Source organism: Pelobates fuscus, chromosome 3 (genome assembly GCF_036172605.1).
Source record: "Pelobates fuscus isolate aPelFus1 chromosome 3, aPelFus1.pri, whole genome shotgun sequence".
In the NCBI taxonomy this organism is placed as follows: Eukaryota; Metazoa; Chordata; class Amphibia; order Anura; family Pelobatidae; genus Pelobates; species Pelobates fuscus.
The window spans coordinates 48,208,353-48,234,577 of NC_086319.1; the positions used below are offsets into that span (position 1 = coordinate 48,208,353).

Here is a 26,225-nt window from a genome sequence, read left to right on the forward strand (position 1 = left end):
TTGCTTCCAATACAGTGGGATTAGGGACTTGGCAGCATTCAGCAAGTGTTAAAGGACAGATTTCCTGTAGGCCCCTACGGTGGTTGGTGTGGAGTGTAGGAGAGCTGTCTCCATATCAATGCATCCTTCTGTCCCCAGGATCTCTACCGGTCCTTCGTTAACCTCTTCCCAGAACGGTGTAATGCGTGAGCATTCCCACCATATGTACCAGAATGCCAGGAGCTTATACTTGGTCTCCTAGTATATGGAACTCGATGAGCATTTGGATCTTCTCTCATTGAGCCGCAGTAGACAATTTATCCAGTATGAGTTATCAGCGACGGCGGAAAGTGTCCTTGTTCTCCAGATGTCCAACGAGGAGGTGCTGAGATAGATATAGATATATATATATATATATATATATATATATATATATATATATATGACACAGACTTGTCCAGGCTGGTCTTTTTGTCACAGAGTTCTTCGAACCACGTCAGGTAGCGATGTAAAGAATCTCTGTGTGGGAGAGTCTGGTAGAAATATTTAATTTGTGTGTAGCGGAATGTTTGCAACCTAGACGGCTGTTTGCCTTCCGTCAGCTCCAGCAATGGTAACATGCTTGTGTTGTTCAATATCTTATGAATAGGAAGGGAGTCAACCCCACCGAGAAGATTCCATTATGTTGGAGGCAATCCACCCCCTATCTGAGGATTATGTTGTATCTGGATCCGGCTCGGTTACGGGGATAGGTGTGGGGCTCTCCTGATGTTATTCCAGGTTTTCAGAGTCTGTGCCACCGTGGAGGAGGGGTCAAGGGACGCTTGTGCAGTTCTTTTTAAGTTCCACGCCACTGTAAGAAGGGATGGGTGTAGGCGACCTTTATCAAGTTCAACCCACTGTTTATGTGCTCGGTGGGTATGCCACTCCAAGATTCGCTGCAGGACTATTGCGTGATGGTACTTGCGTAGGTTCGCGAGTGCCAATCCTCCCCACGCTCGTGGCAGGCACAGTAATTAATGGCGGAGTTTCGTCTGTCCCACGCTCCATGCCGTCAGTAGGGCTAGAGAGATCGTTTGGTAAAGGTAGAGGATCCGAGGTAGTGCGTTCATCTTTAGTATCGCAATCCTACCAAACCATAAAATATGGGGAGAGGTAGGAGAGGTGGAAAGTTCTCCCAGTACATGTCTCCCAGATCTTTAGTGAGAGCCGTTCCCAGATATTGCATATGAGATGTACACCATCTGAATGGGAATTGGTGTTTCAGTGTGTTGGTATCTGCCGCCGGAACTGTGATGTTGAGCACTTCGCATTTGGACATGTTCAATTTAAATCCCGAGATCTCCCCAAATGATCCGAACATTTTCACCAGTCTAGGCAAGGTAGTACTTCAACAATAAATCAATGTACTAGTTTTTATGCTAACGAAAAACACATTTTACAGTTTTAAGTGCACCCATCCGATACCGCCTTCCCCTTCTAAAGAGCACAGGTGGTGCACACCTAAGCAAAGTTAAAGAACTGCTAAAGATTATTCAGCCGTGGACTATTTAAATTTGTGGGAAAATTTCAAATGATTTCCCCACAATAGCTGGAATTAACAATTTCTCACTGGAAGCTTTTTCAATAATGGTCAGAAAAATCAGGCATTTTATATAAGATAAAAAAAAAAAATACTTTGTTCTTTTATAATATAGTGTTTATTATTAATGCAACTTTTTTCCAGCTGTACTTTACATTTCTAGTAGTCTTAAAACAGCAACACCTTTCGATAAAGTTCTAAATTAATGCATTTCTCTACCACAACATTATATATATATTTTTTATTTTTTAAATTCTGTTTAGATTTTTAAGGGTTTATACTGAAGCATCGCATTTTTCTTTCAAAATACACCTCACAGGTGGAGGGTAAGGTCCATCTCGATCAGTCCTAAAACACATACGATTGTATATAATACGAGATGATTCATTCCTCGTATGTGCAATACACAGTGCACAACACAAATGTATGCACCCCAGTGTATGGCATAAACATCTCTTTAGCTCTCTTTACAGTTTTGAGGTAGAAGCTACATTTAATTTAAATTTCCATATAAATCATAATTTATACACTGGCCAGCACTATGTCTGAAGTGTCATGGTCTAAGAAGTACCTTGTGTTATATTTTGTATCACCGGTACACTATGAAACGCTCCTTCCATGCAGACTTCCAGCACACAATTTTACTGAAGTCAATGATTCACACCCTACCAATCATCCACTTAGATTTCCAGGTGGTTGCCAATATATTCCAAATTCTTTTTTTTTTTTTTTATTTATTTTTTTTACTAACAAAATGAATGGTGTGCAGTGGTTATAATTCCAAGTACAAATCACATAATCGCTAGCCATAAAAAGTAGTAGTGCACTCACAGAACAATTTTCAAGAAATCCAATAATTATTTTTTACTTCTATTAAGTTTAAAATCATGTTAACATTTCACTCTGCCAATCTGGGCCTTTATAAAGCATGATTACTACCTGACTCCGCATACTTTGTTGAAGAGGTTGCATTGGGACCATGACTAGAGTGCCGTCTTTTTTTTTTTTTTTTTTAATATGTGTAAGTGGAAAAGGCTAAATTTCCATTAAAAAAATAAAAAGAAAGTTTTCCTAATGGTAATCGTAAGTGGCAAGGAAATTAAAATAAAGTGAATTCACTTTGTGAAATATAGTTGTATTCTGCAAATATCAAGTTAAATCAGTGGGCTAGACCACTCCTAATAGCCTATCACTGCTGAGGATATGCTTTCCTATAATGCAATAGGGGGGAAAAAAAATAGTTAAAACATATCTATTGCTTGCCATCTCTCCCCCAAATTCTCAAGGATCTCTGCGTTTTCAAAGTCAGTAAAGCTGCCTAATCAAATGTGATAAGCAGAAGGGATGGGGCTAATGGAGAGTGAGAAACACAGTAAGCAAGAAGACAGCTCGCAGCCCTCCAGCAAACAAAGCAGAAAGTCTCATGCAGCAAACACACTGTGCATGTAGATCAAGGAGGGAATCAGAGCGCAGGGTAAACATGTGCAGTGAAACAGCAGCCTTCAGCCCATCACAACATGACATTCAGTATTGCCTTGCGGTACACTGAACAGAGATTAGGGGACTCTGGGCAGATGGTACTTGTAGAACAGAGTCTAGAACACAGCACTATGCATACCTTTAATATTATGTAAATATAAAGGGATTTTAATGCAACTTTTCCTATGAAACAAATGTTAACCAAGAAGACAGCATTGAAGATTCAAATAACCTCAGCCAGTGTTTCATTAAGCTAGATTCCATTTCCACATTAAAAAGATTTTAGGAGCTGGAACTTGTGATTTAAAAAACATTTATATATATATATTTTTTTTTTAAAGCAAGACATTTGTTTACATAATGCAAACTACGCTTTCTTCCCACTCAGGTGAAGACATTATAGAAAGGAGGTTCACTTCCTCATTATTTATTCAAACTATTTGTGCAGCGTACAAATTGAAAGGCAGTGACTAATGGTTTCACTTGAATTTGTCATGCCTCACTCCTCCTGTAATGATTTTTTTTTTCACATTAAAGGAGTTTAAGCATGTGTGGGATAGGCATAAGCCTATCCTAACTATAAGATAAGGCCAGGGACTAATGAAAGTATTTAGAAAATTGGGCCGACTAGATGGGCTGAATGGTTCTTATCTGCCGTCACATTTTATGTGTCACGAAATAGAGAAAGGGAGCAATGAGTGCACTGACAATCTGTAGAAATACTTTGGATGAATTTCAAGGGTCCCATAGAATACACAATTTTGGGGGGTTTGTTATGGAAATATGGAACTATTACACCCCCCACAAATGACCAATATTCTGCAAAAGAAAAGAATTCAAACAAAGAAAATGCACAGTGCTCACTCTTGGTATGCAGTCAGACTTTGAGGTGGTTTGGTTATGTGCAAAGCTGGTGAGCATGCAGGTAGATTACTGCTTAAACATATGTTAAATCCAGTATGATATAGGAGTACACTACACAGTAATTTGATAGTGTTATAACAATATAGCTCTTAAGAACAATTAATGGATTCACTAGAACCAAGGCAGAGCTCAACTATTTAGTTTTTTTAAGTTAAGAGAGTAAAACGGTCACATGACTGCAGCCCCCATGGGAGAGCACTGATTAAGTGTTTTCCTGTGGGGAAATTTGATGAGCGCAGCAGATCCCCAATGCATCTTTATAAGGAGCGTAGAATTGGACAGACTCTGGAGAAAGTCATGCCTCCTCTAGGACGGCACAGGACGAGGAGAGGTACGCAGAGCTGAGGGAGTCTTCGCGCCAGAAAATGTTAAGTAAACATTGATTTCTTTGTATTTTTATGCTGAACTGGTTATTAGGGACACTAAAGCACTACGAAGGTACATTTGTATTCCTAACACTTTGTTTCTTTAGGTTTGAAATGTAATTTTAATTCTAGACAATTCTCACTTAAGTGAATAATCTTTAAGCCTCCCAAAACAAACTTATACAACCACCCCAACCTTGAGAGCAGTGTGCCATTTATCCCCAAGCCTACATGCAATACCAGTAGATCATTACTTTTTTGGACAAATTCACAACTACTGTTTTTCCCTTTTACCCTCATAAGCAGGTCATTTTTCTTGAAGAATTATTAGTGATATTCACATTTATAGTCAAATTGAAGTGTTTGTTTTAATTAATTATCAAATGGGAACATCCCCCCCCCCCCCCCCCCCCAAACCTGCAATTTTAATATGCTTTGCCATGAATTGGAAAAGTTCTTGGGGTACCGAATAAGAAAGTGGAATAACACTTGCGCAGCGTTACATAGTGAGAGAGATCCAAAGCATGATCTTTCGATGCCAACTGTAAACATTGTGATACTCCCACAACTACAATCCTACCCTATAGCACCAAACACTGCATCACACCCACAAGAGGACAAATATAAAAAAAATAAAAAATTGGTTGGAACATCAAAACAGAAAGAAAAAGGAGGAGGGGGGGATTTTTAAGGACCACATTCAACCAATTACAGTGCAGAAGCCAATATGTGCTTTGAGGTGATGCGAGAAACCCCAATATGACATGGTTTTTAAAAACCACTATACTAGACTAATTACCTAAAGTTGAAGCCCTAGACCTGCATATGATCACCTAAAAATGTCTAAGTTATTCGAGAAAGGAGAACAAAAACTTTTTTCTTTTTTTTTTTTTAAATGCCAAAAATATGTTAGATAGAAACTAAAACACTAAAAGGTAAAGACGGTCTCTGCATGCAAGGGTCAGGTTGAAAAGTTAAAAAGAAGTTTGGGACACATGACAAAAAAAAAAAAAAAAGTATTTATAGTAGCTCTTCACAAGTTCACATACAATTCTATATTAAAAAGGATGCAAATCACTTACGTTTTTCTTTTTTGTAAATTGGCTCTCTCCTCCTTCGTGCAGCTCCAAGGGAAATAACCCAGCAGAAACTTCCAAGCCTCTTTTCGAATACCATGGCAAAGTCCCTGTGGGAAAGAAAGGCCTTTGAAAATGTATTTGCATGAAGTATCTTATTTGAATTAGAAATGGTGTACATTGTACACTCCTTATCAGAGATCATCGTGGTCTTAAATCAAAAAGGCTACGGTGAGCGAATAAAAGAGTAAAAGAATGGTACAGAGAATAAAAGAACAGCTTTGTTCATAAAAACAGGTCACGGAGAAGAGGATAGAAGTCTATTAGCTGCTATATATCAGACGCTGTACAAGTAAACCATTTGGATTTCGAATGGGGTAAAATTGATTTGCTGAGGAAAAAAAGAAATGTGTACACGAGCAAAATAGGTTTGATGCGAATATGAAATGTTATGCTACTTTACATCAGATATAATAGGGGCTGATTTATGAAAAAAAACCTATGGGTCTGTCAATTGTGAAGCTGCAAAAAAATAAAATAAATAAAAGCAGCTAGCCCATGGTTCACGTTTATCTTGTCTCCACTACTGAACGCTTCATTCAGCGCTACAGAGAAATGAATAGTTGACAAGATAAGTTCAAAGCAGCACACCATGGCCATGCAAAATATCTACAAAACAATAGACAAGACTCATATAGAATGGTGCAGGCGAAAAAAAGAAAAAAAAAAAGGGGGTGGAGGGGAAGGGAAGCAAGATAAAATTAAAAATAGAAAAGGCCTATTTAGGGAATGATTGCCTGCATGTGTGTAATTTACAAGAGATATCCAAGTTGAAATACAGGGGTTTCCTTTAACCTCCTTCATTACTGAAAACTGTATCCTCCCATAAAAATGTAAATACATGGGGAGAAAAAATAAATAAATCTGCTTTATATATGCATAAGTATGCATAAAAAGTTAATACTAATCAGGTGTGACAAAATGATAAAAAACAAAAATACAGAAAGTGTTTTGTATTTATTCAGGAATTAAAGGGATCCTATAGTGCCAGGAAAAAAAACAAAACGTTAAAACCCCTTCAGCCACTTAACTTAATCCAGCGCCGGGCTCCCTTGGCGCTGGTGACTTCTCCTCCCCCGCCGACGTCAGCTCCCAAAGTGGAGCCGTATGCGGATGCGTGGACAGAGGGATGCACGCATTCAAACCCGCCCATGGGAAAGCATTACTCAATACTTTCCTATGGGGAACTTATTTGACGCTGAAGGTCCGTGAGGACGTCCAGCGTCAGATTAGTGCTATTTACTCTGTGTAAATTTCGGAAGCGCCTCTAGTGGCTGTCAGTGAGACAGCCACTAGAGGCTGGATTAACCTTGCAGCTGTAAACATAGTTTCTATGAAACTGCTATGTTTTCAGCTGCAGGGTTAAAACTAGGGGGGACCTGGCACCCAGACGACTTGCTTAAGCTGAAATGGTCTGGGTGCCTATAGAGGTCCTTTAATGCTACTAATAGTACCAGTAAATTTAATGTCAGTTCTCGAAGTATCACTAAGAAACTCCAGATGGATTTGTGTTTGTGGATATTAGCAGACCACCAACACATATATATATATATATATAATGGTGGTCTGCTAAACAGCTACAATAGACATGAGCCACTTAAAATTTGATATCGATGGGGTTTGCTTCCCCCAAAAGGGTACAGTGGTAATTTACTTAACATGGGTAATGTACTGTGCATATCCTATATTTGTTTTGGTAAAACAAAAGAGAAAATTATTCATCTGGGGCACTGTTGAATTTCCCTTAAAACATTTTCACACGGTAATTCTTAGCAGCAATACCATATATATCCATGCCGCGAACATGTACATTGTTTAATCATTTATCTTTTCTGTTAGTGTGGTTCTTGAGTAGCATCGCATGAAATTCTTCCTATAGCATGGTAAACTCCACAGAAAATACAATGATGCTAAGGCATGAATTGAGGACCAGATCAGCATGCTAAAAACTGGGTCACAGTGTCTAACCACAAGGGATTACCGTATTTATCGGCGTATAACACGCACCGGCGTATAACACGCACCTCATTTTTAGAAAGAAATTCCAGGAAATTCCCCCCCCTCCCATAGTATTCCCCCCCCCTCATCCCATAGTATTCCCCCCTCATCCCATAGTGTCCCCCCCTCATCCCATAGTGTCCCCCCCTCATCCCATAGTGTCCCCCCCTCATCCCATAGTGTCCCCCCCTCATCCCATAGTGTCCCCCCCTTTCCATAGTATTCCCCCCTCCCATAGTATTCTCCCCCCCTCCCCTCCCATAGTAATCTCCCCCTCCCCTGCCATAGTATTCTCCCCCCCTCCCCTCCCATAGTATTCTCCCCCCTCCCCTCCCATAGTATTCTCCCCCCCTCCCCTCCCATAGTATTCTCCCCCCTCTCCTCCCATAGTATTCTCCCCCCCTCCCATAGTATTCTCCCCCCCTCCCCTCCCATAGTATTCTCCCGCCCTCCCCTCCCATAGTATTTTCCCCCTCCCCTCCCATAGTATTCTCCCCCTCCCCTCCCATAGTATTCTCCCCCTCCCCTCCCATAGTATTCTCCCCCTCCCCTCCCATAGTATTCTCCCCCTCCCCTCCCATAGTATTCTCCCCCTCCCCTCCCATAGTATTCTCCCCCTCCCCTCCCATTCTCCCCTCCCCTCCCCTAGTATTCTCCCCCCCTCCCATAGTGTACTTCCCCCCATCCCCTCCCATAGTGTACTCCCCCCCCCCTCCCCTCCCCTCCCCTCCCCTCCCATAGTGTACTTCCCCTCCCCTCCCCTCCCCTCCCATAGTGTACTTCCCCTCCCATAATTACTTACCTGTCCTGAAGCGTGGGCCGGCTTCACAGCTTGCACCGCGGTACAGGAACTTTAATTTCATGTTCCGGTTTCCGGCGGGACTGAAAGGAAGTGTGCACACTATTGTGCACACTTCCTTTCAGTCCCGCCGGAAACCGGAACATGAAATTAAAGTTCCTGTACCGCGGTGCAAGCTGTGAAGCCGGCCCACGCTTCAGGACAGGTAAGTAATTATGGGATATCGGCGTATAACACGCACCCACGATTTTCCCCCTATTTTCAGGGGAAAAAAGTGCGTGTTATACGCCGATAAATACGGTAATTTAGCACATGACAGGAGGCAATATTTGCATAACTCTTTACTGAAAATCTCCAGCAGCACAGATCATAAACAATCAGAAAAAAGGAGGGTGATACACAAAAGGCTCTTTCTTTGCTGCTCCAGCCAAGTGCACAGGTCAGAGTATTTTGTTCTCCCTATGCTTTACTGATTTCACTGTGTAATTGTAGTCTTATTTTGGTTACTTACATTTATTTAAATTAATTCACTGCCTGTCTTCCCACTTCTGTCCCACCGATCTTGTGTTTTATTAGTTTTTTTTTCTTTCCATCCTCCACTACCCTCTGGTCTGTTTTACTCTGTCTGTTTTTATTGATCACAGTTTTCGCACGTCGCGGCCGCCATTGCAGCGATCGCGCTCTATTTTCAGCCTTCAGGGGCTGCTCTGGGTGGTGTGGGTCAGGGGAAACTGGTTCTCATAACTCGCTTTTTTGGGGCGAGCCCGAGGCCGTAAAGCCGTCAGACTGTTGCGCGCGAGCGGTGGCCATTTTGGATCTCACGAGTACCGCAAGATTCACGGCGGCCATCTTATTCCTGTCATTCCAGATTGGGAATCACTCGGATTTCACAACCTGCTACCAAATATACCTACTGTGGATGCTACCAATGTACTGCTTACTAAAACTATTTGAATCTGCTTGTACAAAGGATTACTACAGGTTTATACTTGGAATTCATTTCACATGAGTGTAGCATATATATTTATGGATTTTCTACATATGGCTTAAAGACAATATCAGGAAATTATTACAGACCTGTTCATCCACAGGGATTATTTTGTACTGTGCCAAGTGTGTATTACTACTATGAGGGTGTCCTCTGGGTTTTTCACAGCACGCCACCTGGGGTCAGCCACCAGAATATTACGTATGCCGGACCTGACTTTACAAAGATATGGTACCTTACTTGCAATGTTAATACCTATGTGATTGGGCTGAATACTCTCGCTGACCAAGGAGGTACAGCTCTCGAGTACAACGGGGGTGAGCCCAGATATAATTGCATGCCTCCGAGCATCTGTTTAGAGGGTGAGCCCCTCTCAGATAAACCCCACGGAGGGGTCTTATTGGGTGAACCCCAATTCTATGAGACTATTATGTCTGCCATATCACTCAAGGAAAACCCAGTTTTGTACCACTAGAGGGTGAGCCCTCTTTCACTGGGCCTTGTACACTCACGACACATTGCCCGCTACCAGGGTTCTGGGCGAGCCCCAGTTGTACCAGGAGTGCACATCGTGGACTTGTACCTCTGCCACTTCTCCTACTGATTGCCTCAGATCCTCATTCCAGATTGGGATCACTTGATCCAGACTTTAGGAGACCTCAGGACTAGGATTACCACTAACTGTCCCCATTCAAGTACTATATATCAGCTTAAGGTATTTACCAGTGCAGGATTGTTTATACTGCCTGCCATTTCTTCAATTGATACAAGACTACCAAAACAGTATTGGACATAAGATGTATGTGGAATTTCTGGACTGCGTGTATTGTATACGGTATAAAGGCAATCACTACTACCCTTTAACGGAAATATATTATATACTGTACCAAGCGTACAATTACTGATGTGGGTGTCCTCTGTGTTTTTAAGTCACACCACCTGGGGTGAGCCCCCAGTTAATCATAATTCCCATATTATGCCAAGTATATTATCTACTGATGTGGGCGTCCTCTGGGTTATCAAGGCACACCACCCGGGGAGAGCCCCCAGCTAAACACATATGGGTCCTGCTGATGCAAATCCTACTTGGATCAGTCCCCATATGGTACAGGACTATCAAGGCTTGTTACGTGCACGGCATGTTGATCGTATCACGAGATACAGCTCTGGTGTACAACTGTGGTGAATCCCATCTCCTACACCTGGAGGATCAGAGGATTTGCCTGAGACGTCGTCTAAGTATGTCAGAGAAGAAGTATTGAAGGAAGAAGGTCACCTCAAGGGCATTCTGAATCGTGTGGTGACCACTGTGCCTGAAGACAGACGCTTTCTAGATGTGCAAGGGATCCCACTATTCGGCCCTCGCACTATCCGACATCCGTGGTCACCGGAATGAAGCCTCCCGGGTCATCTGGCTCGGTTCATCCAATACTGTTAAACCCATGGAGAAGGAGGTTCAGGCATGCTTATGAGCAAAATGCCCAAGACCACTATAGCCTGACAAAGTGGCCATTACACCGGAGTTCGACACCACTGTAGCGGTCTTTGTTGGTCAGGCCGGGACCCACTGAAAGGCGTTGGAAAGAGTCTTAAAGCCACGCAAGACAAATTGCTGGATCTCCTGGACCCTATAGCAAAAATACTTTATTTTGCTGACCTGGCTCTCACCCAGGGCACACAGATTTGCCAAAACGCTTTCCGAGAATGGGCCCAACTTTCATTTTGCCTTCTAGGCAATGCCAATGCCACACGATGCAAACCAGCACAGCTATGAATTGACACGAAATTGCTGGAATTAGGATCAAAAGAGTTCAGGCCCCTGGCGAAAGGTCTTTTCTTCGGGGGAACCTTTCATTGCCAAACTGAAAAAGGACGTCAACCTCTTTACGACCTTAAGTAAGGCGCAATCATCGCTCAAACAGGTGTTCTGCGCCCCACCAAATAGGGGTTTTGGGAGGGGTGGTCGGCAACGTAGCCGAGCAACCAGCCGTTTCTGGTCCACAGGCTCCAGATCCTATCCTCCCTCATCCAACTTATACCCGACCACTACACAGTGGTCCTCATACTACAGGGGCTCAGACAGAGCCAGAGGAACTAGAAAGAGGTTGTGGATGTTTTTTCTACAGGTGAGTCCTATTTCTGGCCTACCTGTTTCCAACTGTACCACTGGCAACCCATCTCTTTTCTTCGGTGCAATACGCACCGGACGGGGAAGGTTTCTTCAGCAACATATTTATAGTCAAGAAGAAATCAGGGGACTACCGACGGGTTATAAATCTCTGGAACATCAACAAATACGTAGGTTTCAGACATTTTAAAATGGAAGGGATACATCTCCTTCAGGACCTCCTCTTCGAAAACTGGACGGGATCTGAAGGATGCATGCCGGTCGCTTGGGAATGATGGTGCTTTCTCCATTTCCTGTGGAGAGGACGAGCATGCCAGTTCACATGTCTGCGTCTCAGATCGTCTCCGTGGTGTTTCACGAAGCTACTGAAACCGGTGATGGCTCAAATTTGTTCCGCAGGCGCGCGGTGTCTCATTGTACCTGGACGATTTGCTCATCTTCTGCAAATCCAAGTCCAGGCTACGATTGCAAACTAAATTTGGCATCCACTTTCTGGGTTTTGTAGTGAAGTCGAAAGTCTCTCCCTCGCAGACGGTCTAGTTCCTCGGTTTCGGAATCGACTTGCTAAACTGTGTACTGCGCCTTCCAGCCTCAAAGATTACATCCCTCCGGAAAGAGATTAGACAGGTTCTTCGTATGGACAAGACTCCCCTCCGGATGCTCGCCCGTATAGTGGATCTTCTGTCGTCCCCAATTCAGTTGAAATTCCGGTGATATTTCCGGGACCACTACAGGGTGATGCAATGCCTGATAGCGACCGGCCTACATTCCGGACAGTCCTACGACCACTGGATACCACTTTCAACAAACGTGAGGACAGAGCTCCACTGGTGGCTTCTACACATAACAGCCTGGCATGGCAAAGCGGTCTTTGGCTCCTCTCCGGATTTCTTAGTGGAATCGGACACCAGCCTCTGGGGCTGGGGGGCTCACTGCACGGATCCCTCTATGGGGGTCCATGGCGGGACAAGGAGGCCAGCCTCCACATCATCTGCCTAGAATTGGTCGCGGGGTCCTTGGCAATTCTCAGTCTGGCCAAAGACATGTCAAACTGCTACATCCTACTCCGCATGCACAAGGTATCTGCAGTGCAATATATCAATTGCCTAGGCGGAACCATGCTTTCCCTCCATTCTCCATGCTGGCGATGGTACTCTGCCACACACAAATCCACAGGGCTTCACTCCTCCTCATAGCACCTCTCTGGCAGAGCCAAGCAGGATTCCCGGATCTATTGGCGATGTCACAAGATCACCCACTTCTTCGGCTATACTTTCCTCTGCTTCTGATGGGACCGAGAGTAGAACCTCAACCTCTCATCATAGATCAGAAACTAGAGCTAGTGGCTTGGACGGTTTACGGGGATTCTGATCGGTCCTGGACCTATCACAAGCGGCTAAGGACCTCTTATGGGACTCATGGGCCCCAGCACCTGGGAATGCTACATCTCAGCATTGTCCTCTTGGAGTTGCTGGTTTCTGGATAGGGATTCCGTGCCCTTACTGCACCTATCTCACTCATCTTGAACTAGTTATCAGTTTTTTTCCCCCAAGGGCGATCGTACCACTCAATCAATGTGGTACGTTCAGCCATTTTCTGGGGCACATGTTCCCATATAAGGAGTCCCAGTGGGCCACGACCCACTGGTATGTCGCTTGTTGCGGGGAGCTAAGCTATCCAGGCTCTCAGCTCCTACATATTCCAGTCTCTGGGACGTAGAAGTGGTGCAGCGTTTTCCTTGGAGATTGTGCCTCATCTCTTTTTGTCGTGTTGCGGACGTTAGATGTCGACGGATTCTCTTGAAGGAGTTTCCTTTGCGATTTCCCGTCGCACTAAGTCCGATTCCTCCTCAGTTTTTTTTATGGTTTTTTTTCTCACGGAACCGCGGTTGTGCTTGGTAAAAGCTTTGATGCGTTGTACAAACATCACCGCTCCACCCCGGGTTTCGGATCAACTTTTAATCTCGTATGTCAAGCCACATGGTCCAGTGTCGACTAAGACGTTAGCCAGATGGATCTGCTGGCTCTTATCTATAGCTGGCATTGAATCCTGTTTTGGGGCCCACTAGGTTAGAGGGGCGGCAGCATCTCAGGCTTTCTCGGCAGGAGCGTCCCTTTCCGACATCATGCGTTGCGAGGACCGGACACGGGAGAGTACCTTTCGAGTATACTACTTTTGCCGAGTTACTCATGCTTCTTTCGCTCTTAATAATAAGCTTTAAAAATGCAAATATGAAGCCTCCTGTCATGTGGTAAAACTGTAGATTATGCCAATGTAGTGTACCTATAATCTTGATTTTAGTAATGACATGAGGCGAATATTTCCCTACCGTATTTCTCTTCCCTCCATTTTTTCTGTATGGAATGTACCAGGGTTTCTGGGATTTACTATGATACGTTTATGGGGGGGGGGGGGTCTAGGTTCTAGAGTAATCAGATAATGTGTACTCAAATTTTGTTGTTGATATGTACATAAGGGTTAGCATAATGCAATTGTTCAATCTATGCGGATAATCGGCCATTTCAGATGCCTTTCACTTTTTTCTTTTTCTTTCAGTGTAATTGGTTCACTTCTGGAGTCAAGGATACAGTTTCAAGCTTCTTTGACTTTTCCCCTTCTGGTTCTATAGAATCCAGCATTGATCATTTGGAACTTTGCCATACGTTTGTTATTCATGGTTTATGTATTTGTTACCCGTTTTTATTGTCGCTACAAAGAAAGAGAAAGGGCGTGGTCTTACAGGGCCTTTTGTGTAACATCCTCCTTTTTTCTGATTGGTTGTTTATGATCTGTGCTGCTGGAGATTTTCACTAAAGAGTTATGCAAATATTCACCTCCTGTCATTATTAAAATTAAGATTATAGGTACACTATGTTAGCATAATCTACAATTCTTGACCTTGATAATGCTTCATAGACCAGGCAGGAGGACAACGAGTTAATCCCTGCTGTAGCACCAGACCTCTCACACCCAGGTTGGACCACCAAGGTTAGTAGCCCCCTTCCTGCAGAAAGTCAGGCAAGATGGGGAACTAAACATAGAGCCAGCACGCGCGCCTCACACACACAACACATATAAGCAGCATACGCACAACACAACCCATGCACCACACACCCCACATCCAATCAGCACACGTGCCACACACACCCTCCACATACCGCAAACACACCACACTCCGCCAGCACACGCAACACACCACACTCCGCCAGCACACGCAACACACCACACGCAACACACCACACTCCGCCAGCACACGCAACACACCACACTCCGCCAGCACACGCAACACACCACACTCCGCCAGCACACGCAACACACCACACTCCGCCAGCACACGCAACACACCACATACATATATCACATACAGCCACACTGTCGACACCCACACACATAACATACAGTTATCACTTGCTGCACACACAACACACAAGCAGCACACACTATGACAAAAGGAGAGAGGCAGAGGGTGAAACACTTACGGTAATTCACAAAATTAAAAACATTTGCAAAATAAAACCAAATGGTAAAATGGAGGCAAAAATAGCCGCTTTATGACTATAGCGTAATTCAAGATTTTTTCCAGATCAGCTAGATTTACCTCCATTTTACCATTCGCTGTTAAAATGTGATGTTTAGCAAATGTCCAGGGCTCTTGTCAAGGGTTCCAATCTTTGCAACTGAAATTATTTTGTTTCAAGACAAGTAGACTGAGCTATCACTTTAGGCCCTTGCATAAGTAGATTATTTTTAGAATTCCACATCCTTGTGCTCTTTAAGAAAAGCACTCTAATTCTCCTTTTAGTTTGGTTACAGCTTATAAAACAAACATTTATAAACATTCGGTTTTTAAAGGGGAACTGACACATCATTGAACAATATAACGTGTTTGTTTGTTTTTTGCTTTCAAATTTAAATATAAAACACTGCAAATAAAGAGAAGATACAGAAACACTGTTACATTTTTCCTCTTTTCGGTAGGTTTTTTCTACGCTGATAACTGCGGAGGCTCTCATATTATTTCCCACACCTCACAAAAACGTATTTGTTAAATATAGGGATAAATCAGCATTATATTAAAAATCCTGGAAAGTGAAAGGTCCCCTTTAATGAGTCTATATACATTCAATACATTGAGTAAAGCTTCAAATTGTAATTTGTTAACACAGGTTTGGTAAATGGAATAGGTATTTAAAGGGACACTATAGTCACCAGAACAACTACAGCTTATTGAATTTGTTCTGGTGAGTAGATTCATTAACTTCAGACTAATTTCAGAGAAAATGCAGTGTTTACATTACATCCTAGTGATAACTTCACTGGCCACTCCTCAGATGGCTGTTAGAGATCCTTCCTGGGTCATGGCTGCCTAAAATGCATCCAAACATTCAGTATCTCCCCCCTCTGCATGCAGACACTGAACTTTCCTCATAGAGATTCATTGATTCAGTTCATCTCTATGAGGAGATGCTGATTGGTCAGGGCTGTGTTTGAATCATGCTGGCTCTGCCCCTGATCTGCCTCTTTGTCAGTCTCAGCCAATCCTATGGGGAAGCACTGTGATTGGATCAGGCTACCACTTCTGATGATGTCAGAGGTCAGAGGCAGGTCAAAAGGAAACGGTGACAAACTATGGAGCTGCAGATTTGAATTCAAGTAAGATTTTACCATATTTGGGGAGGGCCAGGGGGGCTAGAAGGTGGTTTTAACCCTATAGGGTCAAGAATACATGTCTGTGTTCCTAACCCTATAGTGATCCTTTAAGAAAGCATCTGTCAGATGAAACAATGTAACAATTCAATGAATCTGCTTGAACTTCAGTTATGATTTTGGTGCCTTATAAAGTACCACCATCTTCTCAACAAAATAATACAATTTAAAATAAATAAAAAATCAATGCCATGTAAGCACTGAAATATAATCATCTACATAAAAATTAAATTACCCCTTTAAATATGATGTGCTTTATGTGCTCCACATTGACGATTCTTCCTTCACTATCCATGCTTTCAATCCATTCTAACACAGAGACCGGATCTCTTCTATGGACTTCTGGGCGCGTTCCTACGTCAATCTGAAATATGGACGGATTAAATTCAGCTGTTCACATACAGCACGTTCACAGAGAGAGGCAAACCAAACATATTTATACAGTGTTTGGTGAACAAAAGATTATCACAAATAGTATCAAATTATTGGCCAGTTTGTTGAGGTCATGTAAAGTGAAGAATCAGTTACAAGCAGCATTCAAAGGTCTATCCCTATTCTTAGGGTTATTCACCAGAAACAACAAAACATAGAGTTCCACAGGTGTCACAATGTAGGATGAAGGCAAAAAAATATTTATTGGTTATTAAAGAGATAACAAAAAGGGGGGGCGTGGCCGACAACGGAGCTGAACGGTCGCAAATCTGTGGAGCTCCGTCTCGGCCCCACGGATAAAGAGACTAAAAACATAGAAAATTCAGCGAAAGATTCCTCTACCTTACCCGCCACCCGACAGCCGACAATATGGGGCGCAAACATAAAAAGATAATCCATATGGAGCGACCCGCGGCACCCGACATTCGGATCGCCTTCCAGAGGCCTCCTCAAGCGCGGCCTGCTAAGATGGCGCCGGAACCGCACATGGCGCAGGAGACCTCCGAGGAGTCCCAGGATGAGAGAGACTCGCAGACATCACCCCAACCCGAGGACACCCCTCACATGTCTGACTCGGATGATGATGATTCCCCATCCACAAAGGGGGACATCAAAAGGCTGCTAACAGACCTCAGACAAGTCTGGAAGGCTGACCTAAAGGAGACCCAGGCTGAAATTGGGATCCTCCAGCAAAGGGTACAGGAGGTGGAGACCAGAGAGAAACGCAGGGACAACCGCCTCCAAGACAACATGGAACGGCTGGACAAACTCGCCGACCAGGTTCATCGCCTGCACAACACGGTGGTCTCTCTGGAGTCCAGACACCGCCGCCGCAATATTCGTATGAGGGGCATTCCTGAAACGGTGAGCGACGAAGACCTGCTACCCTTCGCCCAGAGACTTGTTTCCTCAATGGGCCCAAGGTGCAACACAGACACCCCAATAATCGTGACTGCCTTCCGAGTGCGCAAATCACCAGCGGCACCAGCAGGAGCCCCCAGAGACACCATAGCCACAACCAGAGACATTACAGCGAGAGCCGCCATTATGGCCAGCTCCAGAACGCTGGGGACAGTCAAAATAGAGGGCTGTGAGGTGGCCTTATACAGTGACCTCCCCTTCTCTGTACTTACTGCAAGGAGACAATTAGCGCCGGTCGCTAAGAAACTGAGAGAACACTCGGTCCGCTACAGATGGGACACAGCGGGTTCACTAGTAGTACTTCAGGGCACCGAGACATTCACTCTGACCCCCAATGATGACCCAGAGACTCTCCTCAAAGGCCTTGGTATGACTGCCTCCAAACACGGCAAGAGCAGTGCGGAACGCAGCACCTAAGGGAACTCACTGTCCACAGAGGCTGGATACTGCCCACTCTTTTGACCCCTCGAGCAGTCAACACTAGACGGCTCTCACCCTCTGATGTTTCGCATGTTTAACTGTTCTAATTGTTTTAAATGTTTTATCTAGGCTCAATGTCTTAGAGAGTGCAATACTGTCAGCAACTCACGACATCAGGGCAAGCGGCACTGCAACCAGCGCCGTACTCGCATAACCGCCCGTATACACATAGCTCAGGGCTGCGAGATTCCAAAGCCAGACAACCCCATTAAGCGATAATCTCAGCACATAAATGTAAATGATGTTGCCCATTATATGCTTCCATGACACTGTTACTTTAACTGAGAGTGTAAGGCTCATGATTGTAATATCGCATATGACTGTGCTTGTAACCATACTGCATTATTACTTGTTCTTACTATACCACATACAATGAGAAATGTATACCATGTGTACAAAACCAATAAAATACAAATTTAAAAAAATAAAAAAAAAAAAAGAGATAACAAAAAAATGTAAAAAAGATACAACACATTGGCCTCTAGGCCTTCGTCATGTATACATGGCTAAGGCCTCTAGGCCGAGACGTAGCTTTTTTTTTGGCCTTTTCAATCTCCAATAAATATTTTTTTGCCTTCACCCTACAATGTGACGCTTGTGGAACTATTTTTTTTTACATACTAGATATCTAGAGTTTAGTGACCAGCTCACACAAACAGAGGCATCGCAGATAGATCTGCAATTAAAACATGTCACCAGCATATCCAAATGAGTGGCAGGATAATTACGGTTCAAATGAAATATCCTCTTAACAAAGCTAGGATATAATCGTATCATAATTTTATTTACAGCCTTGTAAACGGATATTCCATTCAAATGTTAATGTTTTAATCTTTATGAACTTATCTGTATTTAGTAAACAATTACGGTATGTTTTTACTTTTCCAATTTTAGCTTAAAAAAAATATCAAACCTATAAACTACAATCACAGGAGTAACGGTTAAACATTTTATGATATGGACACTTGAAAATCATTTTACCACTTGCCTGTATATTCTGTTTATTGATACTATTAAATGGGAGATTACACAGAAGACAAGCCTTAACAAAAAGTGAAAATGAACCTCTGATTTACTGCAGCTCAGGGTAATAAGTCAACATGAAAAGTGCTACGGCCTCCATCAACACATGAGATATTAAAGACATATACTATTTCACCTGACTTCCTGGAACAGTTCTGGACTATTTAAGACTATTTACAATAGATTTTCACTGCCTCAAATCCCAGACTGCTCAATGTCCTACAAAGAAGCTCAGTCTCAATGGAGAAGAAATACAACCTTGGAGAAAAAAAATGATTAATTTAGTTTCTTGCTTAATTAAAAAGGGCTCTGAAACCACTTAAGGTTTGTAATGTTACTCAGGGGATTTTTATGGTAAATTGTATTAGGCTGACCAAGTTTGAACTTTAAGATTTTTTTATTTTTTAGATTTTTTTTTTTTTTTTAATGTGACAAATATCTGAATCATTTTAAAAATGATTAAGATAATTTTTATGGCGCTTTACACAGAAAATCATTTAAGAGTGTTATGGTACTGTTTGAAATGTCAAGTAATAGGCTCAGCAGCACTTCCCACTTTGCTTGACCCCAAAACACCCACATATACTTTGTTCATCTCTCGCAGTCACCTCCCTAATCCAGCAAACTTACAAAATGCAATAGATGGGGAGAAGGAAAGATGAGGTTGATTGAGGACAGAGATAAAAATTTGAAAATCGAGGTGCTACAATGAGACTGGAGTAAAAAATATTACAAAATGGCTCTTCACATCAATGAAGGTGGACAGCGCGGATCTAGATTAGGGGCTGGGTAACCTTCAGCACTCCAGATAATGTGGATTAGATCGCCCTTGGTGCCTGTAAAAGCACTGGGGAAGATGTAGTCCATGACATCTGTAGTGCAAAAGGTTGCCTACCCCTGACCTAGCTTTAACAATACAGTATCTGACAACTTACTGGCTGGTAAGAAATGGTTACACTGATTTTCAGGATGTAGGAGACTTGGTACTGAATGTTCACACCTAGCATAAAATGCGTATCTGTGCATGCCTTTCAACCCTTATATACTTTGCCCTGTATGTGTGTTTAAAGTATTTTTATTGCACATGAGAAAAAAACACAAGCAATGTGTGTTGAGTTCTACATTATCGTCTCCAATACAAGACTGGATATTTTCTCCAATAATCAGATATCTAGTTAGTCATCAGATCTCTACCACAAACTTGCAGCATTAGAAACCGGTCAAACAATCAAATTAATTCTTTGCATCCCTCGGGATGACATAAGACCTAGCCAAAGATACCAGGTCTGCATTAAACCTCGGGATTGTGATTGCTTTCAAGTCACCCGCAGAAGAGGCCTTTTGATGGAAGAGACCACACAATAGGGCTATTCAAGCTCAGAATATCTTTATTAGTCAACTGTGTCTATTACACCCCTTGCCAACTTGGACATGGTCCAGAAGTAGTATACAGTCAAATCTGTCCTCTCGTGATTGGGTTTTAACATGCTGCTACCGTTTTCTGTACTGATGCTGGGACAGTCTTGGGATACTGGGGAATTCTTGTGGGAAAACCAGAGGCTGGAGATTAGGTAGCAATAGTTACTGGGGGGCATTATCACATTAAATGTACAGGACTCAATTTATTTCAATAGCTGGGTGGCTTTTCTTTTACCTGACTTTTTACTGGACTTGCCCCATGAAGGGCAGAGTTTCCCCATTTTAAGGCTGCTTTTTAATTTTACATTCAAATTTGCTTCAATACATATACAGTCCCAGAGTAATGTTTACCCAACTTACAGAGAGTCACACAGAGATAAATCCTCAATTATAAGTTCCATCAAATACATTAACATTTACATCATGCAGATACTTTGCCAGCAAATCATGCGAGAACTGAAATTAATGAATCCTTTCAGTTTCATTAAAGGAACACAAACAGGGGCGGAGCCTAGCATCCAGGCAGAGCGGTTGTGCTGAACCTCAGCTCCCGCTTGAATCAGCACATATTTGGGGTAAACCCCCCCAAAAAATGAGTACACGCACACTGGAGTGAAACCATCGTGACAGGGACACCCGGGAGAACCCTTCAATACAAGAATCAAGCGTGAAACCTCCCGGGACCCTGCTCTGCAACCCGAGGCCCATCGAAGATCGAGCAGTGGAGAGACGGCCGCTCTCCATGCTGACGGTCCTGCACATGGATCCCTCTGGGCTCTCACCTCCTACCCCCCCCCCCCCCTCTGGACCGATGGGGGTCATCTCGGTCCATATCCAGCGACTGGGGAGACGGACATAAGCCGAAACTGCAGGCCGACGACCTGCCGCATCAGGGCAGCCGTGCACGTGGCGCGCCCAATATGGCGGCGGCAAGCTCACCATGCAAATCAGATCACACACCTACGATGGAGATCCACCGCGACGTCCAGCAGCGCCTAGATGCTATCTTCGCCCGCTTCTGGCACAAGCTCTGGGACCGGCTGCAAACACCACAGGCAACCCTGCAAACGCTACCACAAAAGGGCAATCTGACCCGTGAACGGGGAAAGTCACCTCTGAATGAGCAGCCAGAAAGCAAAAACGAGGCTGGAAACGGGGGGAAGAGGCGCCCTCATGGCACAGCAACAATCCCCACGCTAGCCACACAAGCACGTGGCCCACCCGGGCTGAGGGTCATGAGGAGACTGCCTCCGCGACAGCAACCACCCTGCAGGAAGAAAGCCCGCCACAGGCGGAGACAGAACACCGGCGTCCTCCGCTGCACCAGACGAAGGAATGCTTTAAACACACAGAACCCTCCTGTCAGGGGTCCGAATATGCCGCCCTCTACAAAGGTATGGGGTTGGAAGGGGGCCTCGGCCTGCAATTGCCGCTCCGGCATCCGCAGCCTTCCTACCCCTGGGGACACTCTGCCGCGAACCGGCATGGGTTAAAAGGGACTGGTTTGAGGACTCATTACTTTCTTCAACTCTATTATTACTTGAATTTGCCAAAAGCTTATATTTAACCTAATCGCTACTGTGTTGTATGCTACTACCTAACGCTCATTTCATGTTTAGTGCATTGTCTCACACCTGCTATTTGTTTAGATCTTAGCCACATATGAGGATAACTGTAAGTGCTATGTTAAGCGCCCGGCGAGTTTTAGCAGTTACACACACTCCACATAGCCTGCATAAAGCCAGTTAGACAAACCAGAAGCTCTGCATGATATCCTCTCTGCATGTTATAAGTATGCCGCAGCTATTGATCATGTAGTCAAATGTCTATGCATGTTGCCCACCCACCTAAGCGTGGAACCTAAACCTGAATCACTCACCCTTACTCTAACGCATGTGGTAACCCACTCATAGCTTCACTGGCTCTTGTCACTGCAAAATAACCACATGCCTAGAAAGTTCAGCGATATCACCCTAAGTTCTGTTACCAAATACTTAAACAAAGTAAAGATGAACCGTTTCTATCGTTATACTTATATATATAAAAAAGTGCTTGATCTACCCTGTACCCTTACGTTCAACTGTTCGTACTGTGCTAGAGGACTGCCTTTGGGGTACCTCACAAGCAACTGTCTTTTCCCTACGCACTACAAAAATAAAGAATTAAAAAAAAAAAAAAAAAAAAAAGGAACACAAACATATATTCCTGACACTATAGTGGTAAAATTACTATTTAGGTTCCTGGTGCCCTCTCCCTGCAGTAAAAAGGTGAGGTTACGTACCTTTTTCCCACCTCGGTGCAGCTGGCTCTGCCTTGCTCCGCCTCCGTGGCTGAGATCATTAAACGTTATGATCTCAGCCAATCCAGTGGCTTTACAAAAGAAAAATATTGTAAGGCTATTTGCGCATATGCAGCAAAACTCTGCGCCGCACCAATCAGCATCTCCTCATAGAGATGAATTGAATCAATGCATCTCTATGAGGAAAGTTCAGTGTCCTCATGCAGAGGGAGGACATACTGATTGTTGTGATTCAAACTAGGCAAGACTGAGATCGGAAGCAACTCTAGCAGCCATTTAAGGAGTGGCCAGTGAAGTTATCACTAGGCTGTAATGTAAACCCTTCATTTTCTCTGAAAAGACCGTGTTTACAGGGGGAAAAAAAGCCTGAAGGTAATGATTCTACTCACCAGAACAAATTCAATAAGCTGTAGTTCTGGTGACTATGGTGTCCCTTTAATTAAGTGGTTTTGGTGCAAAGATACTGTCCTTGCTCGCTCGCAGTGTTAAACATTGCCTTTTTTGTTCACATTTAGAAGAAAACACGCCCCTTAGTATCTATCAGACTGATAGCCACTAGAGGCTCTTCTTCATGAAGACCTTCAAAAATCAAAGGTCTTTAAGTGTGGTGTGATTCTTCTTGCTGGATGAGCTGTGTTGTGTCCTCAATGTTTCTCTGTGAGAAGCAATGGACTGGATAAAAGCCATAATGACCAGATAACATTACAGAATGCAGAGTGGTTGCATACTGGAGACTGACTCAGCTCTGGAATAAAAGTGATAGTGATTTTTTTTACCTTTATTTTATGGGGCTGGGTAGTAATTTTTTATTTTATATATATTTATTTTTTACTTTAGGGTGTTTAATGAATGCAAGATTTCAATATAACGATGGAGTTGTTTCAATAAAACAAAAAAATGGCACTTTGTATTAAACTTACTAAAACGTAATCTTTTGCAGCTCATACATGCTATACGTTTGCTACTTACATTACAGAAATATTGAGGACTATACCTTTCGAGTTCTACCTATTCCTCTTTTTGTAAATCAAGGTCTCGATTAAATTGGTGATTTTTAGGTTTGGCTCTTTTACAATTATCAGTTACTATGTGTCAAAAGTGCTGGCATTTTTATATTTTATACAATTAAAGGCGTTTGGTCCAAAAAATTGTATGCACAGAAGAAAAAAAAAAAAAAACTATCAAGAGACAGAAAAATCTACTATGTATACCATCAACCCCAATATATACTAATTGCCTTTGTAATAAAAGTATACAGATATTTAATACTGCACTATAATACAAATCATATATATTAAAATGATAAGATTTTTCTGCAAAATAACAGCGATAGAAAGACATCCCAACATAATGATGAATAAACATTGAAAACTGTAGTGAAAGGAAAAGCACATTTTACAATTAATGCAAACATGGCAAGTTTGGACTATAAATGATACACAGCCCTTTATGCAAAATCTTGCTATTTGGTTTCCAAATGATTGTTAGTCAATCTTTAGTGAATAAACCTTAGTTATTTTTATAGCAAAAGGGAAAAAAGAAGAACATCCGATGAGCAGAGAAAATAAAGCAAACATAATGCAGACTAGTTGATTGCCATGGGGACCCAAAACACATTGATTTCCGTTGCACAGCAAAGGCTCCGAGCATAAAAGCCAAGCTAAGTAAAGCCTCATTCATGTCAGCATCCTGAGCAATCACCATCACTTTCTAAATGAAAAGGGATGTTATTGCTCTGAGCAGCATTACAATCACCCTCCACGTATTTGCTGTCAATACCTACACGAGTTATTACTTCGAATCCGGATTCTTCCTGTTGGTTTATTTTTAAATCTGGAATGGCGTCACTTAGGAAGTCGGCCATTTCTTGAGGTGGTCTGCGCTGTGTAGATGTATCAGAGCCACGCAAGGTGCCATATAGGTAGTTTGTGACTTTGGAAAATCCAACCATTGTAGCAACATATGGATCCTTCTTGAGCTTCTGTGAATAAAGGTCAAATGAGAGGATTTTTACAAATCTTTCAGAGAAAGGAACATTAAACCTCATATGGAAAGGAGTTCCTGAAATCACCAGCTTGTAAACTTCCATAATACTTCAGACCCAGCTTCTTCTATACACGCATACATTAGTTTCTCTATTTTAGAACTCACTGTTTTTTATATTCTTTAATCTCTAACATCTGGAAAGGGATTGCTTTGACACACTTGCAAACATCAGTTTCAGTAATTTTTCTGTGAAGTCCCCATGCAAGCCATATGGTTTATTATACCAGGAGACTTTGATAGGATTACATTAGTTGCTAGACACACCTGACCAGACCGGAAAACACAGAGAATGGCATAATGCTCTTTGTACTGAAATATCCATTAGCTTTAAAAAACAAAAAACAAAAAAAAAAACTAACCACTTCATTTTCGTGCTCTGAAACGTCATTAACCAGCATGCATTCAAGGCACCTTGCCAGGAAAGGACTGGAGGAAGAGCTGAAACTGAAAGACTAGTAACATTCTTGGTGTATGCTCACTTACATGTAATAAACCATGAACTGGTTCATCCAGCAGGTTTTCAAAAGACTGGGACAGGCTCTTATTCTCCCAATTCACGAGAAGAACTCTACTATCCTGCTCTGATCTGTAATAAATTAAATAGCATCTGTCACATTAGAGATACAAGCACTTTGTTTAAATAACAGCAGTGATTATTTCTGTGATATTATGCATATATATATATATATAAATATATATAAATAATACAAATGTTATACTTCAATAGGCAAGCACTGCTGCTAGACCCCACCCTGACTGAGAGGAACCTATTTGGTGGATTCTCTTCCACTCTAGGATGAACAGAGTTGCATTATAAAAGACAGCTACAATACCATGGCTGCTATAAAGTTGCACGCTGCCAAAAGACATAATTGAAGCTTTTGTCTCCACTCCCACAACTATTGGAGCTCTCCCATACTATAATTTTTTTTCCCCTGACCTCCCTCACTCATGTCCCTTCTCTTCGTCAGCTCAGAGTGTGCACATGAGCTGTGAGAAAGTTAAGCCCTCCAATCAAAGGCTTCTCAAAACCTCTCTGTACATCTCCAGGCTTTCTTTTGCGCCTCAAGATCTGTCACCTTGGTTTTCATTGGTCAGAGGTTCCCCATATGTACCTTAAAAGGACATTCTAACCACAAAAATGTTACTCTTACACCAAAATTGCCTCCAGCAGCGATGTCCACTCCCAACATCCGCCTTCTGAATTTTCAACAGGCAGGGACCAGTCATCAAACATAACTTTTCCAAGCTAGTTTAGTGAATGGAAAGTCACTGTTTGGCTGAAAACGTCAACTTGCTGCTCTCAGCCAATTTGCGGTAACCCTGCCCGTCAACTCTGTGATCTTCCTAAATCTTAAAATTCAGAAGCCGGATGCCACGAGGAGGAGAGTGGACACCGCCGCTGGAGGCAACTTTGGTGTAAGAGTGCCTCCAGGAGCCATTTAGATGCAGTTGTTTTGGTGCTTGGAGTGTCCCTTTAATCTGAACTGTTGAAACTTTCTTAAAGCATGATATTGAGA

The 26,225-nt window shown here is 42.8% G+C and overlaps 1 protein-coding gene across 1 annotated transcript in view; it reads right to left on the reverse strand.

Annotated features, from left to right (window-relative positions):
* TBC1D15 (TBC1 domain family member 15) overlaps positions 1–26,225 on the reverse strand; it is a 96,453-nt gene that overhangs the window by 31,820 nt on the left and 38,408 nt on the right. The window contains exons 6-9 of the mRNA XM_063447005.1: positions 25,189–25,291; positions 24,443–24,640; positions 16,321–16,449; positions 5,412–5,515 (exon numbers count right to left, since the gene is read on the reverse strand). Of these exons, the coding sequence (XP_063303075.1) occupies positions 5,412–5,515; positions 16,321–16,449; positions 24,443–24,640; positions 25,189–25,291 (534 nt within the window). The remainder of the gene's footprint in view (positions 1–5,411; positions 5,516–16,320; positions 16,450–24,442; positions 24,641–25,188; positions 25,292–26,225) is intronic.